We start from the raw sequence: 26,147 nt of genomic DNA, 5'->3' as shown, positions 1-26,147 counted from the left end.
TTAATTTTTATTCTTTGAAAAACACAAAATCTTGTGTAATACATCCCAGAAGACTTCTTTCACCTGCTGATTCCTTAGAGTATAGATAAAGGGATTTAGTAAAGGGGCAATTGAGGTATACAGCAAAGCTACACCTTTGGATACAGTCACTCTTTCTTTTGCTGATGGCTTTATATACATAAAGATACAGCTACCATATGTCATGGAGACCACAATCATGTGGGAAGTACAGGTGGAGAAAGCTTTGGTCCTTTGCTGTGCAGAAGGGAATTTCAGAATGGTCCTAACGATGCAAGCATAAGAGAGAATCACTAATACCAACGTGATCGCAAGTGTCAGCACAGCTAAGACTAAAGACATCATTTCAAGGACATGTGTGTCTGTGCAAGAGATCTGTAGGATAGGAGATGTTTCACACATAAAGTGATCAATGATTCTGGAAGCACAGAAATCCAGCTTGAGTCCCATGACCAAAGGGGGAAAGATGATTAAGAATCCAGTTGCCCAGGAGCTGAGCACCAGTAGGTAACATACTCTGCTGTTCATAATGACTGGGTAATGCAGGGGTTTGCAGATGGCAACATAGCGGTCATAGGACATGGCAGTCAAGAGATAAAACTCAGTAACTCCTAGTAAAAGAATAAAAAATAATTGCGCTGCACAGTTATTGTAAGAAATGGTTTTGTCTCCATTCACAATGGTTATCAAGAATCTGGGAATACAAACTGTTGTGAATATGATTTCCAAAAAGGAGAAATTACGGAGAAAGAAATACATGGGAGTCTTGAGGCGGGAATCCAGTAGAGTGAGAAGGATAATTATTAAGTTCCCCGTTAGGCTCAATGAGTAGTTCAGAAATAAAAACAGAAAAATCACAATTTGCAATTGTGGATCATCTGTCAGTCCTAATAGAATGAAGTCCATTTCCATTGATTGGTTCTTCATTTCTTTCTTGTGAAACTTATCAAATCTGTATAGGAAAAGGAAAAAAAATAAATACATGTGCATTAGAATACACACACAACACACACATACACAAAAGCAGAGATGGATATAAATTCTCAAATTTATTCATTTGAAATATTATTTTCTAGCCCAAAATATCAAATGACATGAAATTAAATGGTATAGGTTAATTCAAATTCCCCCTACTCTTTCTTTAATTAATTTTCCCCAAAATTTGAATAATACATATTTTTGTTAATATGCACTTAAGCTTATCACTTACAAATAATCTCCTATCTGCACATATAAATTATGTATTAATTATTTAAAATTTATTTTATAGTACTTTTATCAAACTACCCTAGTAGTTCTAAGTTTTTCTTTTAGAATGAGTATCAGTGATGTTTGAAAATCAGGATTATATTACAGTTACTGTGTTAGTGACTAAGGTACTATAGATTTCTTATAGTTGAAAATTCTACTCTTAATTTTTTTGAAATATTCTCTGTACTAACAAAGTACTATCACTGTTATCAATTTTCTTGTATTATTAAATTCAATTAAATATCTATTTACCAGCATAGATGACAAACAAAACAAAGAATGATAATGTTGCATAAATTATGTATTTTAATATACAATATTTTGTCATTTTTTAGATGATATTTTTGAAACATATCCTATTATATATTTATATGATTTTGGCACTTTGTTTTATTGCCACCATATTATTTACAAAACTATTGAATATGCAGGAGAGAATATTATTTTCTAACTTTTCTACATATAGGAATAATATTTACTTCCATATTATACCATTCCTCTGTTAGATTAAAAGAGTCCATATGCTTCATTATATGCATTACTGTGAACTCTTAAAAGTAATGGGTTACTAAATTCCTGTGCATTGTCTTTATTCTTTTGCCTTTATTTTATTAACATTGCTTTCCTTTCCATGTATTAATATTGCTTTTCTTTTATAATCTAATGAGGAAAAAACACTAGCATTTTTCATACAAAATGTGATTTCCCAAAATAAATATTAGTGAGAAGTTTTAATATTTTTAAATAAAACTGAACACCTACAGTCTTAAGTTACTAAGTGGTCACAAACTTTGGCACATTTTCATCATTGTTGTGTCAAAAACTCCCATTTTTTCTCTGTTCTGATTTTCAAGTTTTTCTAGAAGTTAGTCCAACAAATTCTGAAACATGTGGGTCTAACAGATTGTTCTAGAACCATGCTATCTCAAATTCTAGGAAAGAATTTGTCGGTATTTTTTTCTACATCACTTCACTCATGCCAATATTCATTAAAAGTATCAGAGGAAACAAAACAAACGGAACAGATTCAACAGTATGTAAATAAAAAAACATTACATTACTTGTTATTATATGGGATTGGGAGTTACTCCTTGTTCATTTGCCTTGGTTTCTCATTTAGAAAATAAGTTAAAATTATAGTGCACTTACCTTTTTTGAGCTATAATTTATTCTCCTCTGTGAAAATTTCACTTGTTTATAAAATAATATTTTATTAATAAGAAGAATTATTACCCATGATTTTTGTGGAGACAGTCAAAGTAAAGAATTTCTACCTTTACTCAAATTCATATGCATTTTGAAACTTGGGACTTTAATGTCCAAAATTTTAATAAGCACTTAGCTTCCATTCCAGATATGATGAACCTTTGAAATTTTGTTTTTATAATTGAGATCACTATTATTCAAAACCTCAGTTAGATACATGCCCTTTAAAATAAAATAAAAACTGGGAAATAAAGTAAAAAATCACTATTGAAACATAAATAACTTTTCTAAGAAAGAGATACCACATAGCCAGCTCTATACTTATAAATCCTGCAGTCTCATCATTTTCTACTTAGTTCCAACTCCAGGGAATCTGTTGAAATAAAATAATAACAAACTCTTCTCTGGGGACAAGTGTTACAAAAGTACTAATTATTAGCAATAATAGTATTTTAAGTAGTTTAAGTCAAAATTGAACAGAAAGTATCCCTGAGGGGTATAATAAATGATTAGGGAAAAAAAATCAATAAAATATTTAACAGAAACATCAACAATTCACTGTCTGGGCAACAATGCAAAATTCCAAAGTGATTTACACATACAATGAAATACCAATATGTACAAAACACAAATAAATCTTAATGACTATATACTGGCTGAAAAAAGCAGATATAAATTGGTTTCATAATCAAACAAAAATATTGTATAATATCATTTATATAACTCTTGAAAAGACTGAACTATTGAGACAGAAATATAATCAGTGAGAGGTTCCCTGGGCTGAAGCAGAGATTGGTTAGAGAAGTATCATGAGAGAAAATTTTCAGGTGACAGAAATATTTCATATTTTCATTTAGACAGTGGTTGCATAATTTCATGTATTTTTCAAGTTCATCTAAGTGTATACCCACAAAAGATGAACCTTGTCATTAAACCCAACCTCAATCATCTTTCCAACAAAATCATTTGTATATAATATATTTCTTAACCAGCTGTTTAGAAGACAACTTAGGACAATATTGCTTAATAAAATAACTATTAGCCATATTTATATTTACTGAATATAAATATAATCACTTTAGGATTTTCCATTGCTGCTTCATACAGTAAATTGTTGATGTTCCTGTTAAATATTCAATAAATATAAATATGATATTATTTATATAATTTTTAAAGATTTTTAGTATTTATTTGTTGTTTGTAACTGAACACAATCACTTTATTTATTTATTTTTTTATGTGGTGCTGAAGATTAAACTCAGGGCCTCCCATGTGCTAGGTGAGCACTCTACTGCTGAGCCACAATCCTAGCCCCTGATTTATATTTTAATCCAAATTAAATATTAAGTTTCTCAGCCATAGTAACCCCATTTGAACTTCTAAATAGATACAATAGGCAATAAAATGTAATTTTGCCAATAAAAATGTAATTGGAATTTTGATAGTGTTTACATTGTCTCTGTAAATCATGATGGATTAGTATGGACATTTTATCAGTAACAAATTAACTAATCCATGGACATGGATGTCTTCCATTTACTTATTTACTTATTGGGAAAACTTATATATTCCTAAATTTTTTTATCAATGTTTTATAGTTTTCAATGCACAAAGCTATCAACTCCTTAAATAATATCTTCTTGGTTTATTTGTTTTAATTTTATCATGAATAATGTTTTTTTAATTTCCTTTTTATTTATCTTTTGCATTTTTGTCCCTACCATAAGATATTTTGCTTGAGAAATTTTAGCTAGACTATATTGTATAACATGTTGATTAATATCATGAGATTAATTCATTTTTGATGACTCACTGTAAAACACAAGGATGCATGTCTGTTTTAGTTAACTTTTCATTGCTGTAACCAAAGAACAAAATATAGGAGGGAATTGTTTGGGGCTCATGGTTTCAGAGGAGTCAGAGAACTCCATTGCTCTGTGCCTACAGTGAAGCAGCACATCATAGGAGAAGGGACCAGGGGAGGAAAGCTTCTCAGATCATAGCAGGGTTAGGAAGCAGGAGAGGGGTGCATTGGGAAGATGGACACTTCCAGGGCTTGCCCTCAGTGACCTATCTCTTCCAGTCATGTCCCAATTGCCTACAATTGCCATCCAGTATATTCAACCTAGGATGGACTGATTAGGCCACAGCTCATAATCCAATCATTTGATATCTGGCTTCTCAAATAATAAATAATTAATGAATCCTTTGAACATTTTCAGCTATAAATTTTTTTCACTGAGAAAATTAGATTTTGTTGAATCTGATGTTTCATTTCTTACTGAATGAATTATATGCAAGTTTAAGAAGCCAATATTAGTTTGGGTAGTTCATACGTTTCTAGAAATTAGTTGATTTCTTCAAGATTTTCTATTTTATTGGAGTTAAAATTTTCAAAATAGTTTTAAATTATCTTCTGTATTTCTGTAGTATGCATTGTGATATTTTGTTTTTCATCAGATATTTTAGTAATTGGAGTTTTCCTTTTCTCTTCATTAGCATGGAAAAGGGTTTATCTATTTTATTTATTTGTGCAAGCAACCAACTCCTTTTTTTGTTGTTTATTTGAATTGTTTCTTTTGTTTCTCATTGATTTCAGCTCAGATTTTAATTATTTCCTGTCTTCTACTGCTTTTGGTGTTGATTTGTTCTTCTTTTTCTAGAGCTTTGAAATGTAATGTTAGGTCATTTATCATTGATTTTTTTTTTTTGATGAATGACCTCAATGCAGTGAATTTTCCTCTTAATAACCTTCAGAGTGACTTTGTGGATTAGTCTCTGTGTCCTCTATTCTATACCATTGGTCCACCCGCCTGTTTTGGTACCAGTACCATGCTGTTTTTGTCACTATTGCTCTGTAATATAGTTTGAAATCTGGTATCGCTATACCGCCTGATTCACACTTCCTGCTTAGAATTGCTTTTGCTATTCTGGGTCTTTTATTTTTCCATATGAATTTCATGATTGCTTTATCTATTTCTACAAGAAATGCCATTGGGATTTTGATTGGCATTGCATTAAACCTATAGAGAACTTTTGGTAATATCGCCATTTTGATAATGTTAGTTCTGCCTATCCATGAACAGGGTATATTTTTCCATCTTCTAAGATCTTCTTCTACTTCTCTCTTTAGGGTTCTGTAGTTTTCATTGTATAAATCTTTCACCTCTTTTGTTAGGTTGATTCCCAAGTATTTTATTTTATTTGAGGATATTGTGAATGGAGTGTTTTTCCTCATTTCCGTTTCAGAAGTTTTGTCACTGATATACAGAAATGCCTTTGATTTATGCGTGTTGATTTTATATCCTGCTACTTTGCTGAATTCATTTATTAGTTCTAGTAGTTTCTTTGTAGACCCTTTTGGGTCTTCTAGGTATAGAATCATGTCGTCCACAAATAGTGATAATTTAAGTTCTTCTTTTCCTATTTTTATGCCTTTAATTTCTTTTGTCTGTTTAATTGCTCTGGCTAGTATTTGAAGGACTAAATTGCAATGGAGGAAGGATAGCATCTTCAACAAATGGTGTTGGGAAAACTGAAAATTCATATGCAACAAAGCGAAACTGAATCCCTTTCTCTTGCCATGCACAAAAGTTAACTCAAAATGGATCAAGGAGCTTGATATCAAATCAGAGACTCTGCGTCTGATAGAAGAAAAAGTTGGCTCCGATCTACATATTGTGGGGTCAGGCTCCAAATTCCTTAATAGGACACCTATAGCAGAAGAGTTAATAACAAGAATCAACAAATGGGACTTACTTAAACTAAAAAGTTTTTTTCTCAGCAAGAGAAACAATAAGAGAGGTAAATAGGGAGCCTACATCCTGGGAACAAATTTTTACTCCTCACACTTCAGATAGAGCCCTAATATCCAGAGTATACAAAGAACTCAAAAAATTAGACAATAAGATAACAAATAACCCAATCAACAAATGGGCCAAAGACCTGAACAGACACTTCTCAGAGGAGGATATACAATCAATCAACAAGTATATGAAAAAATGCTCACCATCTCTAGCAGTCAGAGAAATGCAAATCAAAACCACCCTAAGATACCATCTCACTCCAGTAAGATTGGCAGCCACTATGAAGGCAAACAACAACAAGTGCTGGCGAGGATGTGGAGAAAAGGGTACACTTGTACATTGTTGGTGGGACTGCAAATTGGTGCAGCCAATTTGGAAAGCAGTATGGAGATTCCTGGGAAAGCTGGGAATGGAACCACCATTTGACCCTGCTATTGCCCTTCTTGGACTATTCCCTGAAGACCTTAAAAGAGCATGCTACAGGGAGACTGCCACATCGATGTTCATAGCAGCACAATTCACAATAGCTAGACTGTGGAACCAACCTAGATGCACTTCAATAGATGAATGGATTAAAAAACGTGGCATTTATACACCATGGAATATTACGCAGCACTAAAAACTGACAAAATCATGGAATTTGCAGGGAAATGGATGGCACTAGAGCAGATTATGCTTAGTGAAGCTAGCCAATCCCTAAAAAACAAATACCAAATGTCTTCTTTGATATAATGAGAGCAACTATGAACAGAGCAGGGAGGAAGAGCAGGAAGAAAAGATTAACATTAAACAGAGACATGAGATGGGAGGGAAAGGGAGAGAAAAGGGAAATTGCATGGAAATGAAGGGAGACCCTCATTGCTATACAAAATTACATATAAGAGGTTGTGAGGGGAATGGGAAAATAAACAAGGAGAGAAATGAATTACAGTAGATGGGATAGAGAGAGAAGATGTGAGGGAAGGGGAGGGGAGATAGTAGGGGATAGTAAAGGTAGCAGAATACAACAATTACTAATAGGGCATTATGTAAAATTGTGGATGTGTAACCGACGTGATTCTGCAATCTGCATTTGGGGTAAAATTGGGAGTTCATAACCCACTTCAATCTAATGTATGAAATATGATATGTCAAGAGCTTTGTACTGTTGTGAACAACCAATAAAAAAATAAAATAAAATAAAATAAAATAAAATAAATAAATTGAAAAAAAATAACCTTCAGAGTGTCCCAGAAATTTTGACATGTTTTATTGTTATTCTCATTTACCTCTAAGTATTTTTTTCATCTGTGATTTCTTCTGCTATCCATTCATTCAATAGTGTATTATTAAGTCTCCAGGTGTTAGAGTAGTTTCTATTTTTCATTTTATCATGGATTTCTAATTTTATTCCATTATGATCTGATAGAATGCAGGGCTTTACCCCCCCCCCCTTTTTTTTTGTATTTCTTAAGAGTCGTTTTGTGGCCTAAGATATGGTCTATTTTAGACAATGCTTTGTGTACTGCTGAGAAGAAAGTGAGTTTGCTCATTGATGAATGAAATATTTCATATAACTGTTAAGTCTTAATTTTTATTATTTGTATTATTTAGTTCTATAATTTCTTTGTTTAGTTTTTGTTTGGAAGATCTGTCCAGTAGTGAGAAAGGTGTGTTAATGTCACCCACTATTATCATGTCTATTTGATTCTTGAAATTGAGAAAGGTTTGTTTGATATACATAGATTCTCCATTGTTTGGAACATAAATATTTATGATTGTTATGTCTTGCTGAGGTATAATTCCCTTAAACAGCGAGAACTGTCCTTCTTTGTCTGTTCTGATTAACTTTGATTTGAAGTTCACTGTATCTTCTATGAGGATGGAAAACCCTGCTTGAATATGCAGTCCATGTGAATAATATATACATTTTTCCCCATCCTCTAACCTGTAGTCTGTAGATGTCTTTGCCTATGAGGTGTCTCTTGGAGACAGCATATTGCTGGGGCTTTTTATAAAAAAATCCAATCTGCCAGTGTATGTCTTTTCATTGATAAGTTTAGGCCTTTAACATTCAAGGTTATTATTGAGATGTGATTTGTATTCCTGGTCATTTTGGTTTATTTCTAGTTTTAAATTTGATTTAGTTTCTCCATGGAATATCCCTTTAGTGTAGTTTCTCCCCTTTTTTTTTGCTTTCACATTTTTTTCCACTTCATTCTCATGGAATATTTTGTTGAGAATGTTCAATAATGCAGGTTTTCTAGTGGTGAATTCTTTTAATTTTATTTTTTATCCTGAAAGGTTTTTATTTCATCTTCAAATCTGAAACCTAATTTTGCTGGATATAGGATTCTTTGTTGGCATGCATTTTCTTTGAGTGCTTGAAATATTCTATTCCAGGACTTCCTAGCTATGAGGGTCTGGGTTGAGAAATCTGCTAAGATCTGAATTGGTTTCCCCCACTATGAAATGAGATATTTTTCTCTCATGACCTTTAAGGTTCTGTCCTATTTCTGTATGTTAGTCATTCTCATTACAATATGCTTTGGTGTGGGTTTGTTGTGATTTTGCATATTTGGTTCTCTATAAGCCTCTTGTAATTGATTTTCCATTTCATTCTTTAGGTTTTGGAAATTTTTCTGATATTATTTCATTGAAAATATAATGCTTTCCTTTGGTTTGAATCGCTACTCCATCTATCATGATAAATCTTGAATTTTGTCTTTTCACATTATCCCATAATTATTGGAAGTTCTATTTATGGTTTCTTATCATTTTTTGTACATAGTCAACGTTATTTCAAGATTATATATTTTATCTTCATTGTCTGAGTTTCTGTTTTCCAAGTGGTCTAGTCTGTTGGTGATGCTTTCTATTGAATTTTTAATTTGGTTTATTGATTCTTCATTTTGAGAATTTCTGCTTGTTTTTTTTTTTTTTTTTTTTTTGCCAGAATGTATGTGTTTTTATTGAAGTGGTCTTTCCCTTCATATATTTTCTTTCTGATTTCACTCTGTAAACAAATCTTTAATTCACAGATCAGTTTAACAATGTGCATTCTAAACTCCTCTGACATTTCTTCTATGTGTTGTCAATGGATTTTATTATTAGAGCATCTTGGCTTGTTTGGGGTGCTTTTTTCCTTGTTTTACCATGTTGTTTGTGTTTTTTCACATCTAACACTATGGATCTGAGGCAATACAGATTCTACCCAGTAGACTTATAGTATTCCTGAATGTTTCCTGTACCTTGCCTTTAAGGGGGAGATCAATATTAACAGTACCCAATGCAAAAATTATACAATTAACCTAATAGCTCTTATTAAGATGTCTACAGTTGAGTATTTAATTTGATTTTTTGAGTCTTTTGTTTCTAAGATATTCATTTGGTTCTTTTAACAGTATCTATTTTTTTTAAATGATACTTCACTTCCCATATTTTTTTCTCTAAGTTCATTTCTTACATCTACTTTAAACTCATTAAACATTTTAGCTATATACTTTCTAAATTATTTCTCTGACATTTCCTCCACTCAGGTGTCAATGAGATTAATTATTGAACTGTTGTGGGCTGTTTAGGTGGTTTGTTCCCTTTCTTATTTATACTGTCTACCTTTCTATTGGGATAATTATTGTTTCTTATTTGGGGAGGGGGTACCAAGGATTGAACTCAGAGACAGTCATCCACTAAGCCATATCGCCAGCCCTATTTTGTATTTTATTTAAAGACAGGTCTATCTTAGTTACTTAGCACTTCATTTTTGCTGAGGCTGGCTTTGAACATGTGATTCTCCTGCTTCAGCTTCCTGTGGATTACATGCTGGGATTACAGGTGTGCATGACCATGCCAGGCAATTATTGCTTTACTGCTTAGTGAATGCCTTCATTTAAGAGCCCCAGACAGAGCAATCTCAGGTATTGATACTTTTATTCAATGTGCATATTCTGCTTTATCAGCACCACATTGACAAGACAGTTGTAACAGGGGAAAATAATCACATACAAAGTGATCAATGACATTGTAAGCACAGTAATCCATCTGGAGCAGAAGCATGAGGGGTAGGAAAGTGGTCAGAAACCCACCCAGCCAGGTACATAGCCCAAGCAAGGTGCAGCATTTCCTGTTCATAATGGTAGTGTAATGAAGGGGCTTGCAAATGGCAACATTATAGTCATAGGACATGGCAGTGAGAATGTAAAATTCAGTCATCCCCAAGAAGATAGAGCAAAAAGAGTTGAGCTACACAGCTGTTATAGGAAATGGTCTCATTCTGGGTGATAATAGCACCTAGAAACCTAGGGATACATGCACTTATAAATGTGATTTATAAAAATGAGAAAGTGGGGTATTAGAGAAGAATAGAAGAATAGAGTTACCTTACATTAGGTAGAGAGAAGTGAAGGGAGAAGAGGAGAAGGTATATGGAGATAGGAAAGACAATGGAATAAAACAGACCTTACTACCTTATGTACTCATATGACTGCATGACCAATGTAATTCTACAACATGTCCACTCAGAAAAATAAGAAATCACATATTATCTATGTATGATATATTAAAGTGCATAAATGCATTCTACTATCATGCATAACTGATTTAAAAATTTAAAAAAAAAGAAAGAGAAGTTCTGGAGGAAGAAATACATAGGCATCTGTAGGTGGGAGTCCACCAAGGTTAGAGTAATGATAGTCAGATTTCCAAGACACTTAATATGTAAGTGATAAATAAAAATAGGATCATACAACCTGAAGTTTAGGATCATCAGAAAGGCTTCAGAGCACAAATTCTGTAATCACTGTGTGATTCATCTCTCTCTCTTTCTCTTTGTACCTGTCTCTTGGTCTCTCCTTTTTTCTCTTTTAAGGTTATTGAGGGTAGAAAAAAATTTTAGAGAGAAAGAAAAATATAATTTATTATGATTAATATAGTCCTTAATTATAACATTCTAAAATATCTTTTATAATATGTATCAATTTTATTTTGATTATCTTCTTTGCATTATATTTTAATTCATATTTGTAAGTCCAGCTTGTTTGCTACTGGTTCTTTTATTTTAAATCCAGCAACAGTATTTAGGAAATTTTTTATAGTAAGCCACATCATTGAGGAATGGCAAATAAAATCAATAATTCTTATCTTGTATCCAATCTATTACATTTTTGTTGAAACAATCACATAAAACATGCTTACTCCTGGTGAATGCATTAGATAATACTACAATCTAACAACAAAAATATATTATCTTGATCTCATCAAAAGGGAAAAGTAAAAATTGGGAGGCTAAAGTAACAACTCATTATTCCCTTCATGATATAAAAAAATCAACTAATTATTTTGTTAAAAAATAAAATACATTTTAAAAATATAATTTTTTATTTAATTTATTAATTTTATTATTAATATTAAAAATTTGGACTAACTATCAAGATAACATAAAAATATTATACACATTATAAATATACATTTAATATACGATAAATAATGTGACATTTCATGTAGTAACTAGGAAATATGTTCACTTGTTGATTTATCTTATAATTCTACCAAAATATTTAATGTTTGATATCTTTGATGATTTGTTTGAAATATATGTACACATGTATGTGCATATATATGCACACACTTATTTAGGCATAATCAGAATAAGTCATAATCAGTATCAAGACATTTTTCATTTTTCAGCTTTAAGCAACATGTATTTGTTTTTCAATTTGCTTTAAAGAATAAATTCCAAATAACTACTTTCTTTAGACCTTAGCAGTTCTGTCACTTGGATTATAGCACATTATATTTTCCATTTGAACATCATCCTTCCTTATCTGTTAAGTTTTATGGAAAAAATTTCTTCCTTAGTCATTATTTCCCACATGGGGCAGTCATTCACTGGGTCCACTTATCTACCAGGACATCTAGAAATATACAGGAAAACCTCTCCCATTCACCTTAACCTATTCAGTTAGTCCCCAGATCTTCATACTGTCTTGAATATGCTATTTGGTGGATTTTGTCTGCTAAGTCCTGACAGCTGCCTTTTTCACTTTTAGATAGTCAAATTTCTGCTTTGAAGCACAGAATGTAAAATCATTGTTTTTCTGCCAGATACTAGAAAAATTCACATTAATCAAATTTGATTTTATATTTTCTTTATTTTAGGATAACTGAAGGAAAATATTTTAGGAAACAAAAATGTAATGTCACAGCCTTCAGAAAATATGACAATACACTATGTCCCCTTCACTAATTTGATCTAGAAATTTAAGAAAGAACAGAAAAAGATATGACATTATTGGGCATTATGAGTATAGATTCTTAAATCAGAATCCTGGTTGTACTTTATATCTCAAATATATCAAATATATCAAGTCTACTTGTTTTGCTTTCCAAAGGTATGATCTCCTGGGAACAAGACAAAGGCCAGGCCACATGTCTGCTATCTTATAGATCCTGAGGGACTTCCAGTAGCCATTCTCCCATTTCTCAGTAGCTTCTTATCACTTCTTTATTGTGGATCTCCCTTGAGAATGGTTACATTCCTTTTTGTATTCCACAGAGAATCTACAATGCTGTCTTCTACAAACTATTATTTCCATTAATTGAATCTATATGATATTTTATTATTATGTAATATTTCACAAGCAATAAAAATAGCTATGAAATGGACTTTGTTACAAAACCTAAACCCCTAACCAAAATGGTATTTAATTATATTTTTAAAATATAAAAAGTTTTTACATATGCATTTTTGATCATTAATACTTTACCTTTGTTAGATGTTGTTCACTTGTAAATTAAGGATTATTTTATAATAGTAAGTTAAAGAATAACTTTTATAATGCACATATTTTTTCTTATAATTTAAAAAATGTTATTACATACTTTAATTTTATCCTCATTACAAACTACAATATTTAATTGCCATATCAACTTCTCTCATCTTCCTATTCATCTTGGTTTTACCTTTATTTATCATCATTTTAATAATAAATAATGATGAAATGATAAAAGTTTGTTTATATGAAATTCTGGTTAGTGGATTATACCCATTTATTTTCTTTCATGTTTTTCATGCTTTTCAAATATTTTTACAATAAAAATATAAAATCATATGTTAGACAATTTTTCATCGCTGTGATCAAATTCCTGACAAGACCAACTTAAAGGAGAAACATTAATTTTATGTTTATAGTTTCAGAGGTTCAGTTCATGATCAGTGGACTCCATTTCTCTGGGGCCCAGTGAGGCAGAATATCATGCTGAAAGGGTAATGGTGGAGTAGAATTTCTTACCTCATGCAAGCCAGGAAGGAAAAGAAAGTGAGAGAGGAAGAAGAAGAAAGAAATAAGAAAGAAGAAAGAAGAAGAAGAGGAAGAGGAAGAAGAAGAGGAAGAGGAGGAGGAGGAGGAGGAGGAGGAGGAAGAAGAGGAGGAGGAGGAGGAGGAGGAGGAGCAGCTGGGGGGGAAATATAAGTCCTTAGGGGTCATGTTCCCAGTGAATTACTTCCTCTATTCCAATCCTACCTGCCTGTAGTGACTGCTCAGTATTATATTAAATTATTAATCCATCAAATGTATTAGTCCACTGATGAAATTCCAGTTATCATCATTTGATCATTTAAACTCTGAACATTCCTTCATATGTGTTACATGAATATACTGGGGGAACTTTCATATCAAAATCATAACATTAGAAAATTGACATATATAAGTATATAAACTATTAATACATATTATATAATAAAAATGATTCAATTTAAATAAATTTTCCATTGTAAATATTAAGATTTAGAGGTTTAATTCAGGTTAAGGGTGAGGTTAACCTTAACATTTCCATGTGTATGGCAATCTTCTTTCCCAATAACATCTTCTCTTAACTACTCTAATAATTGATGGATAAGTTTACAACATACATGAGTTTGTGTCCTAATTTCATATCACAAACTTTCTCTAGAGATTGAGAAGAAAAATTTATGTAGACTTTTGGACTGGAAAATCATCCAAACATGCCTGTAAGAAATTATGCATTTAGCACTTTATTGGAAAAACTCTCAGTAGATATCTGAGGGGCGGTAGCCAGAATATGAACTCATTTTAAAAATATTTGCAACTTGTTACAAGAACAAAAGCCTTATATAGAAGACTCCATCAGAATTATACTTTTGATTTATAACCATTTAAGACAGTTTGTTTTCCCCGAGGAAACAGAATATGCAATTGTGCTAAACAGTGTATTTTCCTATTAGAATTAATAAAAAATCAAATCTAGATTTCAAAAGGTCCTTTTTATGGACATATCAGTGATGGCACTGATTTATGTCTGACTTCATTATCAATATCAGATAAGGGAGTAATGTCTAAAATACATATGAAACTTGAACAACTACATAGAAAAGAAAGAGAAATTACCCAATATAAAATGGGCATGATTTTGAATAGATGTTTCTCCAATAGGGCATACAAGGGACCAACAAGTATATGGAAAGAGCCTCAATGTTAATGATCATTAGGGAAAATTAAATCAAAACTACAATGAGATATCATGTCACTTCTGTTAGGAGAGTTATTATCCAAGAGACAAAATATAACAACTATTGGAGAAGATGTGGAGAAATTGGAACACTTGTGCCTGGTTAATGAGAATATAAAATGGTGCAGCCACCACAGAAAATGGCACTGAGGCTCCTTTAAAAAAACAACTGAAATACAGAAATTGTAAACACACACACGCACACACACACACACACACACACACACACACACATTTTAAAAAAAAAACTAACCTTGCCCTAATGTACAGTGGGAATGAACCTGAAGGACAATATACTTAGTTACATAAGCCAGTCATGAGAGGACAAACAATGAACAATTTTACCTATATAAAGTATCTAAAGTAGACTCATAGAATCAGGGAGTAGAATGATAGTTTATACAGGATTGGCAGAAGAGGAAATAGGAGTAACTTTTCAAGGGGTATATAGAATTTCCCTTATGCAAAATGAATAAATTCTAGAGATCTTCTGAACAATATTGTGTTTCTATTTAATCAATGTAGTTAGATCTCAAGTCAGTTGTTCTTACTCTAATAACAAATTTTATCTGAAAGTGTTCAAAGTCTATCAGTTGAATCTAGAGAGAACTATAATAATTACTGATGGGTCAACAATATAGATGATTATTCTATATGCTCTACAGATTTGCTTTCATCCTCATAATAAGTTATTTATGCTTCATTTATTTGATAATATTCTTTATTTTTTGGTGGGGAAATATGTACTTTGAGGTTATAGAAATCTAAGGTTTTTCAACTATTCACTTCTTAACAAACATAAAAATTGCAATTCATTTGGAAGAACTGTAATTTACAAGTCATATACAATTTTCCTTCAAAAATTAGGGTCCCCTTTAAGGTTTTCTATTGCTTTTTATCTATCTCAATAAATTTAATACTTAGTCTCTCAATTGATTATACCATTTAAAGTGTAACTTCCATTGGGTCTGGGGCTTTGGCTCAGTGGTAACATACTTGCTTGACATGTGTGAGGCTCTGGATTCTATTCTCAGCACTGCATATAAATAAATAAAATAAAGGTCTATCAAAAAAATGTACTTCGGGATTCCAACATGGCGGCGGGCGCAGAGAGATCAAGTCTCTGACCTCTTCAGCTGTGTGGGCATAGGGAGTCGTAAACAATCTAAATTCTGTTTGCTCAGGATCACTAGGCAATGATGAGCTGATGTGGATCTGGGGCGAACAGTCTGGGCCTCACAGAACACACACTGAGCCAGGATTGGCTGAATTCAAGCTCCCGTTCGCCTGCTTCCCACAGACAAACAGCTGTGACTCAGCACTAATCCATCCAGCTGAAACAACTGGTCAGCCCTTCTGATCCTACGGAGGTAAATGCCAACTGAGCCTTCATACGTAGTGGCCACAGGTTTGAAACGGGGCTTGGGAGAGACAGTAAGGACCCACCCGTTGCATTGGTCACCCGGCAAAGGGAAACGAACTGTCGCCATTTGAAAGAGATACCACCATGGCAGAGGACTGACGTCACCAGACTGTGGCGGAGGAGATAACTTCATTGAAACCTACGGCTACAGGTGTGTAATTCCCTAGCCTTCCCTCTCCACACATTGGGGAAACCTTAAGGGCCCCTACCAGTTCTCCCGTAAGGGCCCCTCCCAGCTCTCCCATGAGCGCGATAGCCAGACCAAGGGAATCAGACGTGGCGAGGGACCCGCGGCGCGGAACTCCCGGCTACCGCTCCCATCAGTGCTGACAACTGAGGTCTCTTGCACCAGCTACCGGGGGCGTGGCTACCGGAGGGCAAGTAAAATTCGCTGAGGATTCTCAGCCCCAAGATCTACAAATTTAGGGTCCAAGGGAATGGCAAACAGGGAGAGTGGACCCAGTCGTTCATGAAAACAGGGCTCCCGGGAGCAGCAGACCTGGCATGTAACCAGTATTGTGGTGAGCGGCACCCTTGAGAGGGGCCTGGCTAGAGGAAAAGTGGGGAAGTGACTAGACACAAGAGGAGGCCGTAGGCACTCAGGATTGGAGACTCGCCCAGTCTGGGAGGAGGAGCTGCTGCACAGTGATTGGTTCCCACGTATTGACAGGAGAAACTTGGCCTGGTGTGCACAGCACCACCTACTGGAAGGGAAGTTAATCAAACTCTAAGACTGCATTTATTAGTTTTTTTTTTTTTTGATTTGGGTTTTTTCTTTCATTTTCATTTTTCTTGTTTTTTAAATTTTTTTTCAATTTTTTTTAAATTTTTTTTCTTCTAATTTTTATTTTTATTATTATTATTATTATTATTTAAATTTTTTTCTTTTTTTATTTCCTATTTTTTTCTTCTTTTGTCTTTTCATTTCTTTTCAATTTTCTTACTCCCCCTTCCTTGAATTCTACCTGCTTACTCTCATTCTCTTTAGTGATTTCTTCCCTTCCCTTATAATACCTTTCCTCCCAAGCATCAAATCAATTTATAGGAGTAAACAGTAACTCAGCAGTCAAACAGAACAAGAAGTAACATGAGCAGCTTGAAAAAGCAAGGAAGAAAAGGAGTACAAACAATGCAGGGCAGCCTAAATATTCAGGAGGACCTAGAGTCATCAGAAAAATGGTCATATAAAGAATTCAAGGAACACCTTAGACAGATGGAATGGAACCTTAAAGACGATATGAGACAGCAAATTCAAGCAGCGAAAGAACACATTGAGAATGAATTACATAAAGAGATAAAAGAAGAAGTTAAGCATCTTTATCAGGAGATAGAGACTATAAAAATAATCAAACAATAATTCTAGAAATTAAGGAAACGATAAACCAAATTAAAAACTCAATTGAGAGTATCACTAACAGGGTGGAGCAAGTAGAAGCCAGAACGTCAGATAATGAAGACAAAATATATCATCTTGAAAAGAGTCTAGCCAACTCAGAAAGGCTGGTAAAAACTCATGAGAAAAACATCCAAGAGTTATGGGATAACATAAAAAAACCAAACTTACGAGTCATCGGGATAGAAGAAGGTACAGAGATTCAAACAAAGGGAATGAGTAACCTTCTGAATGAAATAATTACAGAAAACTATCCAGAAATAAAAAAGGAAACATATATTCAAATTGAAGATGCATACAGGACACCGAGCACACAAAATCACAGTAGACCAATGCCAAGACACATTGTTATGAAGATATCCAATATACAGAACAAAGAGAAAACATTAAAAGCTACAAGAGAAAGGAGGCAGATTACATTCAGGGGTAAACCAATAAGGTTGACAACGGATTTTTCATCACAGATGCTGAAAGCAAGAAGGTCATGGAACAATGTATTTCAAACACTGAAAGACAATGGATGCCAACCAAGAATTCTGTATTCAGCAAAATTAAGCTTCAGGTATGACAACAAAATAAAAATCTTTCATGATAAACAAAAGTTAAAAGAATTTGCAGCCAGAAAACCAGCATTGCAAAGCATTTTAAGCAAAACACTACACGAGGAAGAAATGAAAAACAATAACCAAAACCATCAGTGGGAAGTGCCTCGGTAAAGACAGAGGGCAAGGGGAAAGATAATCATGGAGAAACAAACTAAATTTTTTTAAAAAAGGATAAATAATCAAACATGGCTGGAAGTACAATCCATATATCAATAGTAACTCTAAATGTTAATGGCTTAAACTCTCCAATAAAGCGACATAAGCTGGTATCATGGATTAAAAAAACAAATCCAACAATATGCTGCCTCCAGGAGACACATCTGATTGGAAAAGACATACACAGGCTGAAGGTGAAAGGATGGGAAAAAATATACCACGCACACGGTCCTCGTAAGCAAGCAGGGGTGGCCATCCTCATATCAAATAAAATCGACTTCAAGACTAAGGTAATCAAAAGAGATAAGGAAGGACATTATATACTGTTAAAAGGAAACATTCACCAACAAGACATAACAATTATCAATATTTATGCACCAAATAACGGTGCTACGACATTCATAAAACAAATTCTCCTCAAGTTCAAGAATCAAATAGACCACAACACAATTATTATTGGTGACTTCAACACACCTCTCTCACCATTGGACAGATCCTCCAAACAAAAGTTGAATAAAGAAACTATAGAACTCAATACCACAATCAATAACCTAGACTTAACTGACATATATACAATATATCAACCATCATCAAATGGATATACTTTTTTCTCAGCAGCACATGGATCCTTCTGAAAAATAGATCATATATTATGCCATAGGGCAACCCTCAGTAAATATAAAGGGGTGGAGATAATACCATGCATTTTATCAGATCATAATGGAATGAAACTGGAAATCAATGATAAAAGAAGGAAGGAAAATCCTACATCACATGGAAAATGAACAATATGTTACTGAATGATCAATGGGTTACAGAAAACATAAAGGAGGAAATAAAAAAAATTCTTAGAGATAAATGAAAATACAGGCACAATATATCGGAATCTATGCGACATAATGAAAGCAGTTTTAAGAGGGAAATTCATCGCTTGGAGGTCATTCCTCAAAAAAAGAAAAAAACCAACAAATAAATGAGCTCACACTTCATCTCAAAGCCCTAGAAAAGGAAGAGCAAAACAACAGCAAATGTAGCATAAGGCAAGAAATAATTAAAATCAGAGCGGAAATCAATGAAATTGAAACAAAAGAAACTATTGAAAAAATTAACAAAACTAAAAGTTGGTTCTTTGAAAAAATAAATAAGATCGACAGACCTTTAGCCATGTTAACAAAGAGAAGAAGAGAGAGAACTCAAATTACTAACATACGGGATGAAAAAGGCAATATCACAACAGATGCTACAGAAATACAGAAGACAATTAGAAATTATTTTGAAAACCTATATTCCAATAAAATAGAAGATAGTGAAGACATCGATAAATTTCTTAAGTCATATGATTTGTCCAGACTGAGTCAGGAGGATACACACAATTTGAACAGACCAATATCAATGGATGAAATTGAAGAAGCCATCAAAAGACTACCAACCAAGAAAAGGCCAGGACTGGATGGGTATACAGCGGAGTTTTACAAAACCTTTAAAGAAGAATTAATACCAATACTTTTCAAGTTATTTCAGGAAATAGAAAAAGAGGGAGAACTTCCAAATTCATTCTATGAGGCCAACATCACCCTGATTCCGAAACCAGACAAAGACACCTCAAAGAAAGAAAACTACAGACCAATATCTCCAATGAACCTAGATGCAAAAATCCTCAATAAAATTCTGGTGAATCGAATATAAAAACACATCAAAAAAATTGTGCACCATGACCAAGTAGGATTCATCCCTGGTATGCAAGGATGGTTCAATATACGGAAATCAATAAATGTTATTCACCACATCAATAGGCTTAAAGATAAGAACCATATGATCATCTCGATGGATGCAGAGAAAGCATTCGACAAAGTACAGCATCCCTTTATGTTCAAAACATTAGAAAAACTAGGGATAACAGGAACTTACCTTGACATTGTAAAAGCTATCTATGCTAAGCCTCAGGCTAGCATCCTTCTGAATGGAGAAAAGTTGAAGGCAATCCCTCTAAAATCTGGAACAAGGGCTGGGGATGTGGCTCAAGCGGTAGCGCGCTCACCTGGCATGCGTGCGGCCCGGGTTCGATCCTCAGCACCACATACCAACAAAGATGTTGTGTCTGCCGAGAATTAGAAATAAATATTGAAAATTCTCTCTCTCTCTCTCTCTCTCTCTCTCTCTCTCTCTCTCTCTCTCTCTCTCCTCTCTCACTCTCTCTAAAAAAAAAAATCTGGAACAAGACAGGGATGCCCTCTCTCACCACTTCTATTTAATTTACTCCTTGAAATACTAGCCAGAGCAATTAGACAGACAAAAGAAATTAAAGGCATAAAAATAGGAGAAGAAGAACTTAAATTATCACTATTTGCGGACGACATGATTCTATACCTAGAAGACCTAAAAGGATCTACAAAGAAACTACTAGAACTAATAAATGAATTCAGCAAAGTGTCAGGATATAAAATCAATGCGCATAAATCAAAGGCATTTCTGTATATCAGCGACAAAACTTCTGAAACACTCCATTCACAATATCCTCAAATAAAATAAAATATTTGGGAATCAACCTAACAAAAGAGGTGAAAGATTTATACAATGAAAACTACAGAACCCTAAAGAGAGAAGTAGAAGAAGATCTTAGAAGATGGAAAAATATACCCTGTTCATGGATAGGCAGAACTAACATTATCAAAATGGCGATATTACCAAAAGTTCTCTATAGGTTTAATGCAATGCCAATCAAAATCCCAAAGGTATTTCTTGTAGAAATAGATAAAGCAATCATGAAATTCATATGGAAAAATAAAAGACCCAGAATAGCAAAAGCAATTCTAAGCAGGAAGTGTGAATCAGGCGGTATAGCGATACCAGATTTCAAACTATATTACAGAGCAATAGTGACAAAAACAGCATGGTACTGGTACCAAAACAGGCGGATGGACCAATGGTATAGAATAGAGGACACAGAGACTAATACACAAAATTACAACTATCTTATATTTGATAAAGGGGCTAAAAGCATGCAATGGAGGAAGGATACCATCTTCAACAAATGGTGTTGGGACAACTGGAAATCCATATGCAACAAAATGAAACTGAATCCCTTTCTCTTGCCATGCACAAAAGTTAACTCAAAATGGATCAAGGAGCTTGATATCAAATCAGAGACTCTGCGTCTGATAGAAGAAAAAGTTGGCTCTGATCTACATATTGTGGGGTCAGGCTCCAAATTCCTTAATAGGACACCCATAGCAGAAGAGTTAATAACAAGAATCAACAAATGGGACTTACTTAAACTAAAAAATTTTTTCTCAGCAAGAGAAACAATAAGAGAGGTAAATAGGGAGCCTACATCCTGGGAACAAATTTTTACTCCTCACACTTCAGATAGAGCCCTAATATCCAGAGTATACAAAGAACTCAAAAAATTAGACAATAAGATAACAAATAACCCAATCAACAAATGGGCCAAAGACCTGAACAGACACTTCCCAGAGGAGGATATACAATCAATCAACAAGTATATGAAAAAATGCTCACCATCTCTAGCAGTCAGAGAAATGCAAATCAAAACCACCCTAAGATACCATCTCACTCCAGTAAGATTGGCAGCCTCTATGAAGGCAAACAACAAGTGCTGGCGAGGATGTGGAGAAAGGGTACACTTGTACATTGCTGGTGGGACTGCAAATTGGTGTGGCCAATTTGGAAAGCAGTATGGAGATTCCTGGGAAAGCTGGGAATGGAACCACCATTTGACCCTGCTATTGCCCTTCTTGGACTATTCCCTGATGACCTTAAAAGAGCATGCTACAGGGAGACTGCCACATCGATGTTCATAGCAGCACAATTCACAGTAGCTAGTCTGTGGAACCAACCCAGATGCCCTTCAATAGATGAATGGATAAAAAAATGTGGCATTTATATACCATGGAATATTACGCAGCACTAAAAACTGACAAAATCATGGAATTTGCAGGGAAATGGATGGCACTAGAGCAGATTATGCTTACTGAAGCTAGCCAATCCCTAAAAAACAAATACCAAATGTCTTCTTTGATATAATGAGAGCAACTATGAACAGAGCAGGGAGAAAGAGCAGGAAGAAAAGATTAACATTAAACAGAGACATGAGATGGGAGGGAAAGGGAGAGAAAAGGGAAATTGCATGGAAATGAAGGGAGACCCTCATTGCTATACAAAATTACATATAAGAGGTTGTGAGGGGAATGGGAAAATAAACAAGGAGAGAAATGAATTGCAGTAGATGGGATAGAGAGAGAAGATGTGAGGGAAGGGGAGGGGAGATAGTAGGGGATAGTAAAGGTAGCAGAATACAACAATTACTAATAGGGCATTATGTAAAATTGTGGATGTGTAACCGACGTGATTCTGCAATCTGCATTTGGGGTAAAATTGGGAGTTCATAACCCACTTCAATCTAATGTATGAAATATGATATATCAAGAGCTTTGTACTGTTGTGAACAACCAATAAAAAAATAAAATAAAATAAAATAAATAAAAAAAATAAATTGAAAAAAAATAACCTGTGTGTGTATGTGTATATATATATGTGATGTATGTGTGAATGTGTGTGTGTGTGTGTCTACCTACACATCTACTGAGAGATTGTAGGATTTAGAAATATGAAAGTCTATCTGGCACTTAAATCTAGAGATGTATTATTAATGGTCCATTATAATTTGTGAATAGACAAATAACATTTCTTGGTTTTTTTTAAATTTTTAACTTTTAAATTATTATTATTATTATTATTATTATTATTATTATTGCTTGGGGACTAAACCTAGAACATTGCACATGCTAGGAAAGTGCTCTACCATGGTGCTACAACCCCCAAACTATTTCTTGGTTTTTAATTTTTAAAAAAAATACATTTTTCATTCACTTGTGTAGTATTTAAGACATCTCAAAGAATGCAAGAAAAGTCAAGGGAATTTCTGTAAAATACAAATAGAATCACGATTTATATTTTTATGTGCACAAAGTAAAATGTATCAATATTTATAATTTTTGTCTCCTGTTTATGGGGATATTTTATTTACCTGAACAAAACTGAAATTGCAATTTTCTTTGTAAAATAATTATTGTTTGAGACATTGTTATAAACAAGTACCAGAAAAACATGTTATCAGAAGGCATAAGAAAATGATTTCAGTTTGGTGAGACATGTTAAACAAATATGTCAATAAACCTGTTAGGAAAGAAAAAGAAAACAGTGAATGAACAATTACTAGGAGGGCAATACTGATTTGAATTAGCTGCTGAAATTTCATTCTTTTGTACTTTTTATTACTCATCAATGTGCCTTTACCTCAACGCATCCCATCTTTTTGTGAACTGGTGAAAAACACAATCTTCCTTGCCGTGTTCATGAAGGCTTTCTTGACCTGCTGATTTCTCAGGCTGTAAATAAAGAGCTTGAGCAGAGAAGCCACTGAGGTGTTTAGCACAGCCACTCTCTTGCTCAGAGACACTCTCTCTCTTGCTGACACTCTTTCTCTTGCTACATAAAAATGCAGCTGCCATAAGGGATGGAGATGCCAATAATGTGGGAAGAACACATAGAAAAGGTCTTTGTCCTCTGAGTAGCATAAATATTAGTACATAAATATTAGTGCCAAAGTGAATATCAGAGTAAACACAGCATAGGAAAACTCCATTATCTCTAGGAATTTAGTGTCTGAACAAGAAAGTTGGAGTAGGGGGAATAATCGCAGGTAAAATGGTCAATGATTTAGGACCTACAGTAATCAAGGTGTAGCAGCAACATGAGCAAAGGGAAGACAATGGAAGAATGAGACCAGCCATCAAGCAAAAACAAGCATTTTGCAGACTTCTTGATTCATGATGCTCATGTAATTCAGAGGCTTGCAGATGGCAATGTGTCGCTCAGAGGACATGGCAGCCAGAAGATAAAATTCAGTGACTTCCAAGAGAATGAAAAAAAATATCCACCACCACCACCAACAAAACAAACAAACAAACAAAAAAACAAACAAACAAACAAACAAAAATTAGCTATACAGTCATTAAAGGAAACGGTTTTATCTCCTGAAATAATGTTCCTAGGAACTTAGGTATACTGACAGTTGTGAATGAAATTTCTAATAGGGGAAATTCCTAAAGAAAACATACATGGGACTCTAAAGATGGGGATCAGATCGGGGTAAGGGTGATGATGGTCACATTCCCAGTGATGCTGAGCATGTAGGTGAGGAAGAGAAAGATGAATATTACCACCTGGAGCCTTGAATCATCTGACAGTCCTAGGATGATAAACTCTCTTAATTCTGTGTGGTTTCTCATCTGTTTTTTCAGTCATTTATTTTTTCTCTTGCTAAACCTATAGGAGAAAACACAAAGAAAAAACTTGGGTTGACAATAAATATCCAATCGTGAAGCTGGAATTTTTTGAAATATTATGTCATTTCCACCTTCAGGGGAAATGGAAAGCCACTGATAATGACAATAATCCTTTAATTTCCACTCTTTTACAATGAAAACCTCTTAGTTAAGGTATATTAAAAGCTGCTTTAGTAACAAAACTCTAATGAGGTGCCTTCTCACTGCTGTTAGAATGGTTATTGTCAAACACACACACACTCTCTCTCACGCACACACACACACAAACACACACACACGAGGAAATACTGAGGATAATGTGTGGACAAGGAATTCTTATAAATTGTGGGTAAGAATGTAAATTAGTACAGCCACTATGAAGGATAGCACATAGGTGCTCAAAAACTAAAAACAGAACTACCAAATGATGCAGCCATGCTACTACAGGGTATATATAAAAAAGAAATGAAGTCATTATACTAAAGGTATACCTGCATGCCCATGTTTATTGTGGCACAACTCACAGCTGTAAAAAATAGTAAGGGCCTAAGTGCTCTTCAACAGGTGAATGGATGCATAAAACATAGTATGTGTACTCAAAGGAGTATTATTCAACCACGAAGAGGAATAAAATATTTTGCAGCAAAATGGATGGAATGAAGTGCATTATGTTTAGTGACATATGTTAAACTCAGGAAGACAAGTATCACTTGTTCTCTCTCATATGTGGAAACTGAATAAAGAACAGGTAGAATCGTGATTAGCAGAAATTAGGAAGTTTAGAGGGTGGGTTGGTGGGACAGTGGAAGAAGGATGGTTGAATATGATCAGTGAATGCTGTATACATCTATGAAAATATCACAATGAATGTCATTAACATGACAATTAATATGTGTGCATAAAATACATTTAAAGATAATGAAAATAATTTGATATTATAGAGCTTGAAATGGTAGGACTAAGATTTTTAGTCAGACTTTTCATATTCCAAATGTTACTTATTATCTTTCATATATGTGTCTGCAAAATATCTTCCTTTGAGACACTGCTCCAATCTCTATAGACATTTCCCTTTAGGTAAAAGTTTAATTTCATTGCAAATTAGCAAAAATGGGAAAGACATAATTTTAAAATGTGGTTGTTTTATCCATAGCCATCTACCAGCATTTTTTAACACTCATCATGTAAATCATTTGCAAAATTTCATGGTTTTTTAGTTCAGTTGTGTGTCATTTTATGATTTTGATTCCTAGACAATTTATTTTGTTAATTGAAATTAAAAATGGATGGAATGAAGTGCATTATGTTATTGTTATTAATATTTGAGGATTCCTTCCATTAAAGAGATAGATAAACATGTCCCAAAGGAAGCTTTCTTTAATAGTTTTATTTTTATTTAAAAAAAAATAACAAGTTCTAATGCTTTTTTAGAGGTAA

The 26,147-nt window shown here is 33.7% G+C and overlaps 1 protein-coding gene and 1 pseudogene across 2 annotated transcripts; both read right to left on the bottom strand.

Annotated features, from left to right (window-relative positions):
- On the bottom strand, positions 1-24,674 carry LOC308658239 (olfactory receptor 6C6-like; the record flags this gene model as incomplete). Its single annotated transcript, XM_081310833.1, has 2 exons — positions 1-805; positions 24,535-24,674. The coding sequence occupies 2 exons, from the start codon at positions 24,672-24,674 to the stop codon at positions 1-3; spliced, it is 945 nt and encodes a 314-aa protein (XP_081166959.1).
- Positions 23,681-24,310, bottom strand: LOC308659038 (olfactory receptor 6C1-like; annotated as a pseudogene). Its single transcript has one exon. The product of its transcript is annotated as an olfactory receptor 6C1-like (transcript).
- Positions 24,675-26,147: the final 1,473 nt, after the last annotated feature.

This window comes from Spermophilus citellus (assembly GCF_964194105.1).
Source record: "Spermophilus citellus genome assembly, chromosome: 10".
Taxonomy (NCBI): Eukaryota; Metazoa; Chordata; class Mammalia; order Rodentia; family Sciuridae; genus Spermophilus; species Spermophilus citellus.
This window is presented reverse-complemented; position numbering and strand designations above follow the sequence as displayed.